At 49.9% G+C, this 13156-nt stretch overlaps 2 protein-coding genes across 2 annotated transcripts in view; one reads left to right on the top strand and one right to left on the bottom strand.

Moving 5' to 3' along the window:
- ttc24 (tetratricopeptide repeat domain 24) overlaps window positions 1-1431 on the bottom strand; it is a 42972-nt gene extending 41541 nt beyond the window's left edge. Inside the window, exon 1 of the mRNA XM_085978747.1 lies at window positions 678-1431. Within this exon, the coding sequence (XP_085834873.1) occupies window positions 678-1419 (742 nt within the window). The 5' untranslated portion in view covers window positions 1420-1431. The remainder of the gene's footprint in view (window positions 1-677) is intronic.
- A 7506-nt stretch (window positions 1432-8937) lies between these two features.
- Window positions 8938-13156, top strand: part of iqgap3 (IQ motif containing GTPase activating protein 3) — a 123471-nt gene continuing 119252 nt past the window's right edge. The window contains exon 1 of the mRNA XM_085978748.1: window positions 8938-9104. Within this exon, the coding sequence (XP_085834874.1) occupies window positions 9062-9104 (43 nt within the window). The 5' untranslated portion in view covers window positions 8938-9061. The remainder of the gene's footprint in view (window positions 9105-13156) is intronic.

Here is a 13156-nt window from a genome sequence, read left to right on the forward strand (position 1 = left end):
CGTGTTGACTCCGCCCAATCCTATTATTATTTTCTAAGTGCCCTGTTACCACGTCCTTAATAATAGATTCTAGCATTTTCCCTACGACTGATGTCAGGCTAACTGGTCTGTAGTTCCCCGTTTTCTCTCTCCCTCCTTTCTTAAATAGTGGGGCTACATTTGCTACCTTACAATCCGCAGAATCAATGGAATTTTGGAAGATGACAACCAATGCATCCACTATCTCTATAGCCACCTCTTTCAAACCCCTAACCCTAAACCCTCTTTTAATTGAGATGTATAAAATTATGAGGGGCCTCGATAGAGTGGATAGGAAGGACCTATTTCCCTTAGCAGAGGGGTCAATAACCAGGGGGCAGAGATTTAAAGTAATTGGGAGAAGGATTAGAGGGGAGTTGAGGAGAACTTTCTTCACCCAGAGGGTGGTGGGGGTCTGGAACTCACTGCCTGAAAGGGTGGTCGAGGCAGAAACCCTCATCACATTTAAAAAGTACTTGGATATGTACTTGAAGAGCCGTAACTTGCAGGGCTACGGACCAAGAGCTGGAAAGTGGGATTAGGCTGGGCGGCTCTTTGTCGGCCGGCGCGGACACGATGGGCCGAATGGCCTCCTTCTGTGCCGTAAATTTCTCGGATTCTGTGGAAAGTGGCACACTAAAGCGGGAAAGCGCGCTCACCGAGCAGGACTTTGTTCTGTATGTTGCCGCAGACGGTCCGGCATTCGTTTAAGACCTCGGCGATCTCGGCGGCGGTGAACTGCTGGCCCTGCAGCATGTGGCTGGCGGCCTCGTTGAGGGCGACGGCGGCCAGGTCCGGGCTGCCCGCCTGCCGGTAGGCCTGGCCCGCCCGCCGGAAGCCGCGCCCGGCCTGTGCCGGCTCCCCCGCCCGGGCCTGGCAGCTGGCCAGCTTCATGTGGGTGTCTGCCTCGCCTGGGCCTGGCTGGCTCTGGTAGTGGACCAAGGCCTGCTGGTAGTGCTCGACGGCACGCTCCGGCTCCCCCAGCCCCTCGCGGGCCAGCCCCAGGTTGAAGTGTAGGTCGCCCCGCCTCTCCCCGCCCTCGGCCGGCTGCGACCGCAGCAGGAAGTCCAGGCCCTTCTCCGGCCTGCCCGAGGCCACGTAGGCGGCGCCCAGGTTGAAGGCGCAGGCTCGCCGCACCCGCTGCTCCCGGGCCTCCAGCGAGACGAGGAAGGCCTTCTTGAAAGCGGCCAGCGCCTCCTCGGAACGCTCCTGAGCCAGAGCCTGGCTCCCGACTTTGGTGAGGCTCTCGATCTCGGCCTGCACTTCCAGTGGGTCCTGGTCGCCTTCTGCCGCCTCGCTTCCATTCTGATGCTTCTTCCTCTTTGAGCTCTTCTTCTTTGCTCCGAGCTGGGCTGGGCTGGCGCACGGTGGCTCAGGTGGACTCGCCACTTCGGAAGCCATGGTCCGGTGTCCTGGGCTGAACCTGCCGAGAGCGGACAGAACATTAACCCTCCGAGTACAACTCTGAAAGAAAGAACTTGCATTTCTCTAGCGCCTTTCACCACCCCAGGACGTCCCAAAGCGCGTTACAGCCAATGAAGTACATTTTTGAAGTGTAGTCACTGTTGTAATGTAGGAAACGCGGCAGCCAATTTGCGCACAGCAAGATCCCACAAACAGCAATGTGATAATGACCAGGTAATCTGTTTTAGTGATGTTAGCCTGGCTGAGGTACAGCATCATTGATGGTGACAGTTATAATATATCTAATTCCCGCTCTCTCCCCATACCCCTTGATGCCTTTTGTGTCTAGAAATCTATCTATCTCCTTCTTAAATATATTCAGTGACTTGGCCTCCACAGCCTTCTGTGGTAGAGAATTCCACAGGTTCACCACCCTCTGAGTGAAGAAATTTCTCCTCATCTCAGTCCTAAATGTCCTACCCCGTATCCTGAGACAGTGACCCCTCGTTCTAGACACCCCCCAGCCAGGGGAAACATCCTCCCTGCATCCAGTCTGCCTAGCCCTGTCAGAATTTTATACGTTTCATGAGATCCCCTCTCATTCTTCTAAACTCTAGTGAATACAGGCCTAGTCGACCCAATCTCTCCTCATACGACAGTCCTGCCATCCCAGGAATCAGTCTGGTGAACCTTTCTTTGTTTCCAGTCTAAAACATAGAAACATAGAAGATAGCAGCAGGAGTCGGCCATTCGGCCCCTCGAGCCTGCTCCGCCATTCAATGAGATCATGGCTGATCATCCAAATTCAGTACCCGGTCCCTGCCTTCTCCCCATATCCCTTGATCCCTTTAGCCTTAAGAAATATATCTAACTCCTTCTTGAATATATTTAATGAATTGGCCTCCACCGCCTTCTGTGGTAGAGAATTCCACAGGTTCACCACTCTCTGGGTGAAGAAATTCCTCCTCCATCTCTGTCCTAAATGGCTTACCCCTTATCCTTAGACTGTGACCCCTGGTTCTGGACTCCCCCGCCATCGGGAACATCCTTCCTGCATCTAGTCTGTCTGGTCCTGTTAGAATTTTATAAGTTTCAATGAGATCCCCTCTCATTCTTCTAAACTCCAGTGAGTATAAGCCCAATCGACCCAATCTCTCCTCATACGTCATTCCTGCCATCCCAGGTATCAGTCTGGTGAATCTTCGCTGCACTCCCTCCATGGCAAGAACATCCTTCCTCAGATAAGGCGACCAAAACTGCACACAATACTCAAGGTGTGGTCTCACCAAGGCCCTGTACAACTGCAGCAAGACATCCTAGTTCCTGTACTTGAACCCTCTCGCTACGAAGGCCAACATACCATTTGCCTTCTTAACCGCCTGCTGCACCTGCATGCTTACCTTCAGCGACTGGTGCACAAGGACACCCAGGTCTCGTTGCACTTCCCCTTCTCCCAATCTATTGCCGTTCAGATAATAATCTGCCTTCCTGTTTTTGCCACCAAAGTGGATAACCTCGCATTTATCCACATTATACTGCATCTGCCATGCATCTGCCCAATCACTCAACCTGTCCAAATCACACTGGAGTTTCTCGGCATCCTCCTCACAGCACACACGCCCACCCAGCTTTGTCTCGTCTGCAATCTTGGAAATATTACATCTAGTTCCCTCGTCTAGATCATTAATATATATTGTGAATAGCTGGGGTCCTAGCACCGATCCCTGCGGTACCCCACTAGTCACTGCCTGCCACTCGGAAAAAGACCCGTTTATTCCAACTCTTTGCTTCCTGTCCGCCAACCAGTTCTCTATCCAAGTCAGTACCTTGCCCCCAATCCCATGTGCCTTAACTTTACACACTAATCTCTTATGCGGGACCTTATCGAAAGCTTTCTGAAAGTCCAAATACACCACATCCACTGGTTCTCCCTTATCTATTTTACCAGTTACATCCTCAAAAAATTCCAGTAGATTAGTCAAGCACGATTTACCTTCTGTAAATCCATGTTGACTTTGTCCGATCCTGTCACTGCTTTCCAAGTGCTCTGCTATTACATCTTTTATAATGGACTCTAGCATTTTCCCCACACCAATGTCAGGCTTACCGGTCTGTAATTCCCCGTTTTCTCTCTACCACCTTTTTGAATAGTGGGGTAACATTAGCTACCCTCCAATCCATGGGAACTGTTCCAGAGTCTATCGAATTATGGAAGATGACCAGCAATGCATCTACTATTTCTAGGGCCACTTCCTTAAATACCCTAGGATGTAGATTATCAGGCCCTGGGGATTTATCGGCCTTCAATTCCATCAATTTCCCTAACACCATTTCCCTACAGATACTGATTTCTTTCAGTTCCTCCCTCTCATTAGACCCTATGTTCCCCGACATCTCTGGAAGGTTATTTGTGTCCTCCTTTCTGAAGACAGAACCAAAATATATATTTAATTGGTCTGCCATTTCTTTGTTCCCCATTATAAATTCCCCTGATTCTGACTGCAAGGAACCTACGCTTGACTTCACCAATCTTTTTCTCTTCACATATCTATAAAAGCTTTTACAGTCAGTTTTTATGTTCCCTGCAAGCTTACTCTCATACTCTATTTTCCCCCTCTTAATTAATCCCTTTGTCCTCCTTTGCTGAATCCTAAACTGCGTAAAAGATCCCACGGCCACTATTGGAAGAAGAGCAGGGGGAGTTCTCCCCTGAGTCCTGGGGCCAATATTTATCCCTCAACCAACATCACTAAAACAGTTGATCCGGTCATTATCACATTGCTGTTTGTGGGAGCTTGCTGTGCGCAAATCGGCTGCCGCGATTCCCGCATTACAACAGCCTTGAGAAAAAAAAGTACTTAGTTGGCTGTAAAAACGCTTTGGTCCGTCCTGAGGTGGTGAAATTGTGCTGTAGAGATGCGAGTCTCATAGAAACATAGAAAAATAGGAGCAGGAGTCGGCCATTCGGCCCTTCGAGCCTGCTCCGCCATTCAATGAGATCATGGCTGATCCTCTATCTCAATACCATGTTCCCGCTCTCTCCCCATACCCCTTGATGCCTTTTGTGTCTAGAAATCTATCGATCTCCTTTAAATAGATTCAATGACTTGGCCTCCACAGCTTTCTGTGGTACAGAATTCCACAGGTTCACCACCCTCTGAGTGAAGACATTTCTCCTCATCTCAGTCCTAAATGTCCTACCCCGTATCCTGAGACTGTGACCCCTCGTTCTAGACCCCCCCCCAGCCAGGGGGAAACACCCTCCCTGCATCCAGTCTGTCTAGCCCTGTCAGAATTTTATACCTTTCAATGAGACCCCCTCTCATTCTTCTAAACTCCAGCGAGTATAAGCCAATCGGGTTTAAGGAGGGAGTTCCAGAGAGTGGCACTGAGGAGGCTGCAGGCACGGCCGCCGGTGGTGGGGTGTAGGGAGGTGGGGAATGGACATTAGACCAAGGATGACTGACGAATGGTAGAATGGCCCTGGAGGGGGCAAGAGTGCTACCAACTGAACCAGGCTGACAAGAAAACAAAAACTGATCGGTTGCCCTTTCCCCTCTATCGCCAATGGTGTCAGACATGAGATATTTATGAATTTTCAGCATTAATAAATCAAACACCAGAACCCGAGCCTTGATCCCATCTCCTGCCCACCCCAATTCTGGCCCCCGCCCGCTTCCCCCCCCCCCCCACCCCCCTGCTTGGTTACTGCCAGGAATGGGCGGAAAGTTACAAGCCACGTGACAGCATAAAATAAAATAGAGAAGAAAGGGAGATGGACGATTCGGCTCTTTCATTAGGGATGGTTTTCTGAGCCTTTAGGCATGGTTGGCTCACCCATTCCCCATTGATGGGAAGATTCTCGCTGTCTCTCCATTATTTACTGGCGCCCGAGGGCGTCAGTGGGCACAGTGTCAGTCAAGAGGGCATCAACACAAACTACGCTAACTAAGCTTTCACCACAGAGTTTATCCCAAAGGTTGTGGGTTCGACTCCCACTCCAGAGACTTGAGCACAAAATAATCTAGGCTGGCAATCCTGAGGGAGCGCTGCACTGTCAGAGGAGACTTCTCCGTCTCCATCTCTGGAGATAGGTTATCGACCAATATTCACTACAAGCCCACTGACTGCCACAGCTACCTGGACTACACTTCCTCCCACCCTGCCTCCTGTAAGGATTCTATTCCATTCTCCCAGTTTCTCCGTCTCCGCCGTATCTGCTCCGACGATGCCACCTTCCACACCAGTGCTTCCGACATGTCTTCCTTTTTCCGCAACCGAGGATTCCCCTCTACCGTGGTTGACACGGCCCTCGACCGTGTCCGTTCTATCTCCCGCACTTCTGCCCTCACTCCTGCCCCTCCCTCCCGGAACCACGATAGGGTTCCCCTTGTCCTTACCTTTCACCCCACCAGCCTCCACATCCAACAGATCATCCTCCACCATTTCTGCTACCTCCAAAGTGATCCCACCACCAAACACATCTTCCCCTCCTCTCCCCTTTCAGCATTCCGTAGGGACCGCTCCCTCCGAGACACCCTAGTCCACTCCTCTATCACCCCCAACAGCCCTTCCCCTTCGCCTGGCACCTTCCCATGCAAGCGCAGGAGATGTAACACCTGCCCCTATTCTTCCCCCCTTCCCACTGTCCAGGGCCCCAAACACCCCTCCCAGGTGAAACAGCGATTTACTTGTACTTCTTGCAATCTAGTATACTGTATTCGCTGCTCACGATGCGGTCTCCTCTACATTGGGGAGACCAAACGCAGATTGGGTGACCGCTTTGCGGAACACCTCCGTTCAGTCCGTAAGGGTGACGCCGAGCTTCCGGTGGCCTGTCACTTTAATTCACCGCCCCACTCCCACTCGGACCTCACCGTCCTTGGCCTCTTGTATTGTTCCATGGAAGCTCAGCGTAAACTCGAGGAACAGCACCTCATCTTCCGATTAGGCACTTTGCAGCCTTCCAGACTCAAAATCGAGTTCAACAATTTCAGATCATAACCTCGGCACCTATTACATTTTTACTTAAAAAATTTTTCCACCCCTTTGTTTTGGATCTTCCCTCCCCCCCCACTTTCCTTTTTTTACCTCTCTCCCACACGGCAACTGTCTCCCATCCTGCCAGTACACTTCACACCTAATCTCAGCCGTCTTTTGTCTCCACTGTCCTATTACCATCCCGTCTGGTTTTGAATACTTCTTAATGTCTCTTTTACTTCTTTTACTTCTTTTGTTCTATCGCAGACCTGCCTTCAATCTATTTTATTTCCTTTCCAGCTTGAAAAAGGGCTAGACCCGAAACGTCACTCTAATTTCCCTCCACGGATGTTGCCTGGCCTGCTGAGTTTTTCCAGCATTTTCTGCCCTCTCATAGAAACATAGAAGATAGGAGCAGGAGTAGGCCATTCGACCCTCGAGCCTGCTCCGCCATTCAATGAGATCATGGCTGGTCATCCAAATTCAGTACCCTGTCCCTGCTTTCTCCCCATATCCCTTGATTCCTTTAGCCTTAAGAAATATATCCAACTCCTTCTTGAATATATTTAATGAATTGGCCTCAACTGCCTTCTGTGGTAGAGAATTCCACAGGTTCACCACTCTCTGGGTGAAGAAATTCCTCCTCATCTCAGTCCTAAATGGCTTACCCCTTATCCTTAGACTGTGACCCCTGGTTCTGGACTCCCCGACCATCGGGAACATCCTTCCTGCATCTAGTCTGTCCAGTCCTGTTAGAATATTATAAGTTTCAATGAGATCCCCTCTCATTCTTCTAAACTCTAGCGAATATAAGCCCAATCGACCCAATCTCTCCTCATACGTCATTCCTGCCATCCCAGGTATCAGCCTGGTGAATCTTCGCTGCACTCCCTCCATGGCAAGAACATCCTTCCTCAGATAAGGCGACCAAAACTGCACACAATACTCAAGATGTGGTCTCACCAAGGCCCTGTACAACTGCAGCAAGACATCCTTGCTCCTGTACTCGAACCCTCTCGCTTCGAAGGCCAACATACCATTTGCCTTAATAACAACAGAAAATGCTGGAAAAACTCAGCAAGCCAGGCAACATCCGTGGAGAGAAATTAGAGTCGACGTTTCGGGTCGAAACCCTTTTTCAAAACTGGAAAGGAAATGAAATAGATCGAAAGGCAGGGCTGGGATAGGACAAAAGAAGTGAAGAGACATTAAGAGGGATTCAAAACGAGACGAGATGGTGATAGGACTAGTGGAGACAAAAGATGGCTCTAGATTAGGTGTGAAATGTTCTGACAGAATGGGAGACAGCTGCCATGTGGGAGGCAGAAAAAAAAGGAAAGGAGGGGGGAAAGGGAAAAACCAAAACAAAGGGGTGGATAAAAAATATAAGTAAAAATGTAATAGGGGCCGAGGTTATGATCTGAAATTGTTGAACTCGATATTGAGTCCAGAAGGCTGTAAAGTGCCTAATCGGAAGATGAGGTGCTGTTCCTCGAGTTTACGTGGAGCTTCCGGGAAACAATGCAAGAGGCCAAGGACGGTGAGGTCCGAGTGGGAATGGAGCAGTGAATTAAAATGACAGGCGACCGGAAGCTCGGGGTCACCCTTACGGACTGAACGGAGGTGTTCCGCAAAACGGTCACCCAATCTGCGTTTGGTCTCCCCAATGTAGAGGAGACCGCATCGTGAGCAGCGAATACAGTATACTAGATTGCAAGAAGTCCAAGTAAATCGCTGTTTCACCTGGAAGGGGTGTTTGGGGCCCTGGACAGTGGGAAGGGGGGAGGTATAGGGACAGGTGTTACATCTCCTGCACTTACACGGTACTTTGCAGCCTTCCGGACTCATTTTCTGTTGTTATTTCGGATTTCCAGCATCTGCAGTATTTTGCTATCATACCATTTGCCTTCTTAACCGCCTGCTGCCCCTGCATGCTTACCTTCAGCGACTGGTGCACAATAACACCCAGGTCTCGTTGCACTTCTCCTTCTCCCAATCTATTGCCGTTCAGATAATAATCTGCCTTCCTGTTTTTGCCACCAAAGCCATTTCCCTCCCCCGTTGCTTTCTGCTGCCTTACCTCAGAGAGAGAGAGACAGGATTCTGCAACTTTCCCTCTTCAAGATAAAGAAATAATTGTTTTTTTTTGGCACCAATGCAAGGGAGAAGCCTGGCTGTGCTGATGGCTCCAAGGTGTCCAATTCCAACATGTCCCCTGTTGTTGTTGTTGTTGAGCGCCTCCATTGGCGTGGCAACAAGCCCCGCCCACCTGGGGAGGGGAGGGGGCGTGGTCGGGATAGGGGCAAGGCTGGCCAATCCGCAGCCTCGATTGACCAGGGCCGCCTCTCCACCAAGCCAGAGGCAGCGGGGTGCGCAGGCGCGTTTGGGTATGTCACGCGCTGCATCTCGGGAGCTGTAGTCCCGCTCCGCCCCGCTCGGCCGCCTCTGACGCGGTGGAGCGGCGCCCGTCCAAACTACAACTCCCGGCAGGCACCGGCACTCCCACTTGGCCGAGCGGCCGCTCGGAATGGCCGTTGGGAGGTTTAGGCGGGCTTTTCGAGACGGCAGCCGCTCCAGTGAAACCTCTGAGGAGAATTAAAATAAAACGCGAGGAAAAAAAAAATCCCTCACTAAATTAAATAAAATTCTGAAGAGACCGATGGCGAGCGAGGTGGATTCGGGCGGGAAACGTCAGTGCGGGTGTGAGTAGAAAGTGGATTAATGCACCCTCCTTTGCTTTATTTCTGTGCGCCACAAATTATGAATGATTGATTATATCTGATATAGTTATTTGGGGGAGTCCTCAAATCGCAGCAGCCGCTGTCCACGTCCTTATCAATAAATAAGTGGAATTGGGTCCAAGAAGGGGTTGCCAACCCTCCCGGATTGCCCGGGAGTGTCTCCCGGACGCCGCTGCTGCTGCCAGCGACACTTGGAACAATAATTTTGGGCATTTATTTCCCTTTTCTTTCAACACTTACACAAATTTTTTTTTTTTTAAAGTAATTTTTAATAAATATATTTGGGATGCTGGGAAAGGCTGTTTGACCGGGCAGGGCGGTTGGAGGTGGGAGGACTCGCGATGAAAGTTCCAGGAATTCGGCCAACAGGAGTTGGCAACCCTGGATCCAGGGTTGGGTTGCCCCTAGTTCGAAGTTCTGTATTCTGCACTTGGCAACAGCCTCCATAAAGAAAGACTTGCATTTATATAGCACCTTTCACGACCACCTCAGGACGTCCCAAAGCGCTTTGCAGCCAATGAGGTAGTTTTTGAAGTGTGGTCACTGTTGTAATGTTGGAAACCTGGTGGAATAAACCTTCGGATAGAGCTCTGGAGGCAAAAAACCAAACCAACCCTGGCATCATTTAAGAAACAAGTGGATGCTACACTTGGAGCCAAGTGGAATCATAGAATCTCACAGCACAGGAGGAGGCCATTCGGCCCGCCGTGCCTGTGCCGGCTCTTTGAAAGAGCTCTCCAATCAGTCCCACTCCCTGCTCTTTCCCCATAGCCCTGCAATTTTTTCCCTTCAAGTATTTATCCAATTCCCTTTTGAAAGTTACTAACGAATCTGCTTCCACCACCCTTTCAGACAAGACAGAAAAAGAGACTTGCACTTATATAGCACCTTTCACTGCCACCGGATGTCCCAAAGCGTTTTACCGCCGATGAGGTACTTTCTGAAGTGTAGTCACTGTTGCAGCGCATTCCAAGTGCAGGGCCCCTCCGGATGGATGAACTGAGATGGGCTGAATGGTCACCCTCTTCTTGTGAGCTTGTCTATTCTGACAGGTTTCAGGACTGCGGGCTCAGCTGGAAAACCTTTCACTTCTGTCGTGCCGTGGCCCGGTGGCCACACACTCCTCCAAGTCAGAAGGTTGTGGGTTCGAGTCCCGCTCCAGAGACTTGAGCCCATAATCCAGGCTGACGCTCCCTGTGCCAGTACTGAGGGAGCGCCGCACTGTTGGAGGGTCAGTACTGAGGGAGCGCCGCACTGTCGGAGAGGCTGTACTGAGGGAGTGTCGGAGGGGCGGTACTGAGGGAGCGCTGCACTGTCGGAGGGGCGGTACTGAGGGAGCGCCGCACTGTCGGAGGGGCAGTACTGAGGGAGCGCCGCACTGTCGGAGGGGCAGTACTGAGGGAGCGCCGCACTGTCGGAGGGGCGGTACTGAGGGAGCGCCGCACTGTCGGAGGTGCCGTCTTTCGGATGAGGCGTTAAACCGAGACCGTGTTGTCACTATATGGAGCCATTTAAATAGGAGATTCAGTCCAAACTCGCCAATTATGTGCACCTTCTTTGCAGAGGGAGCCTGACCAGTTAACAAAGGCAGTTTCTATAAAAGGGCATAGGGATTTATAATGGAAATGTTGACAAGAAGGGGTTAAATTCCGAGGACAGGTTGCACAGACTGGGCTTGTATTCCCTCGAGTTTAGAAGATTAAGGGGTGATCTAATCGAGGTGTTGAAGATGATTAAAGGAGTTGATCGGGTAGAGAGAGAGAAACTATTTCCTCTGGTGGGGGGAGTCCAGAACAAGGGGGGCGTCACCTTAAAATTAGAGCCAGGCCGTTCAGGGGTGATGTCAGGAAGCACTTCTTCACACAAAGGGGGGTGGAAATCTGGAACTCTTCCCTCCCCAGCCCCCTTCCCCCCTGTCGAGGCTGGGGGCCAATTGAGATTGATAGATTTTTGTTGGGTAAGGGTGATGGGAGTTAAGATACAGATCAGCTGTGATCTGATTGAATGGCGGAACAGTCTCGAGGGGCTGAGTGGCTTCCTCCTGTTCCGAAGTGGGCGCAATTTAAAAAAAAATGTACTATGGATTTGTTGTCTGAAATTGCTGTCAGAACCTGTAATCAGAAACAAATAAATTGCACGTGATTTGAATCTCTCACCCCATAATCTGGAAAAATTCAAAGTGCTGGATGGTTGTTTTACCATAATTCAGTGTTAAAGTACCGATTTTAAAATTGAAATGAATTTCCAGACCCGTTGCTGCATTTTCCTAATATAAAAGAAAGAGTTGCATTTCTATAGCGCCTTTCACGACCACCAGACACCTCAAAGCGCTTTACAGCCAATGAAGTACTTTTGGAGTGTGGTCACTGTTGTAATGTGGGATACGTGGGAAATATATAAAAAGTTGATTAACTATAAGCTTTTTTTAAGCTAAAGAAATATAGAATCATAGAAATTTACAGCACAGAAGGAGGCCATTCGGCCCATCGTGTCTGAGCTATCCAGCCTAATCCCACTGTCCAGCTCTTGGTCCGTAGCCCTGTAGGTTACGGCACTTCAGGTGCACATCCAAGTACTTCTTAAATGCGGTGAGGGTTTCTGCCTCGACCACCCTTTCAGGCAGTGAGTTCCAGACCCCCACCACCCTCTGGGTGAAAACAGTTCTCCTCAACTCCCCTCTAATCCTTCTACCAGTTAGTTTAAATCTATGACCCCCTCTGCTAAGTAATGCAATGTCGATCACTCTCTCTCTCATAAACCTTCAGATTGTGTTTAATGAGCAGCCCCACTCCCCTCCCAGTGTGTAAACATTGGCTTTTGGCAAATATCTAACATCTGATTTTGTTTTAGGGACGGGGAAGGGGTTGAGGCCTCTTGAGTGTGGTCAAATTCAGTGAAATTCAACTCTGCGCTGCTAATTCCAGTGACGATTGGGGAAATGTTTCATACAAGCTGTTTCTTTGTGCACCCCTGCATAAGGAGTGATTGTTGAAATGGCGAATTCATAATTTGTCGTTTGATTTCCTCACTAATTTTAGTGCACACCTGCCAAATCGCGTTCATTTGTAAAGAGTCTTCCTCGTTTTGGCTTCAAAAAGGTGTGTCTGACGGAATATCAACCCTGCCCACCTCTCTTGCGAGTTTCCACAAAATGCTGAGCTACTCTGCGCCTTGGTCACGGCACACTGGGGCATCTGTTCTCAGCATGCACTACATTTCCAGACGGAGAGAAGATGTTTCCACTTGCAGGGGAGAAATCAAAGCTAAGGGCCATGAATATAAGACAGTCACTAATAAATCCACGAGGGAATTCAGGAGAAACTTCTTTACCCAGAGAGTGGCGAGAATGTGGAACTCGCTACCACAGGGAGTGGTTGAGTCAGATAGCCATTTAAGGGAATGTTAGATAAGTGCATGAGGGAGAAAGGAATAGAAGGAAAGAAAGATTTGCATTTATTTTGCGCCTGGCATGACCTCCGGACGTCCCAGTGCGCTTTACAGCCAATGAAGTACTTTATGAAGTGTAGCCACCGTTGTAATGTAGGAAACGCGGGCAGCCAATTTGCGCACAGCAAGTTCCCACAAACAGCAATGTGATGGTGACCAGATCATCTGTGCTTAGTGGTGTTGATTTGAGGGATAAATATTGGCCCCAGGACACCGGGAAGAACTCCTTCGAAATATGCTGTGGGATCTCTTGCGTCCACCTGAGAGGGCAGACGCGGCCTCGGTTTAACGTCTCATCTGAAAGATGTCACCTCTGCCAGTGCGGCGCTGCTCCCTCAGTACTGGCACTGGGAGTGCCAGCCCAGTATAGATGTATAGGGTGAGATGAAGTAGGGTGGGAGAAGCATAAACACCGCCATGGATCAGTTGGGCTGAATGGCCAGTGTCCATTGCTGTACACTCTGTGCAGTTCTGTGTAAGTATTTGTTGCTTAAATCAAGCAGGGAAGTCATATTGCTGACTGCAGTCTGTGCCTCTCTTATCCTGTAGGAGGACAATTTTGCAAA

Source organism: Somniosus microcephalus, unplaced genomic scaffold, assembly GCF_052327205.1.
Source record: "Somniosus microcephalus isolate GS21.2 unplaced genomic scaffold, FLI_Smic_1.0 unresolved_chr7, whole genome shotgun sequence".
Taxonomy (NCBI): Eukaryota; Metazoa; Chordata; class Chondrichthyes; order Squaliformes; family Somniosidae; genus Somniosus; species Somniosus microcephalus.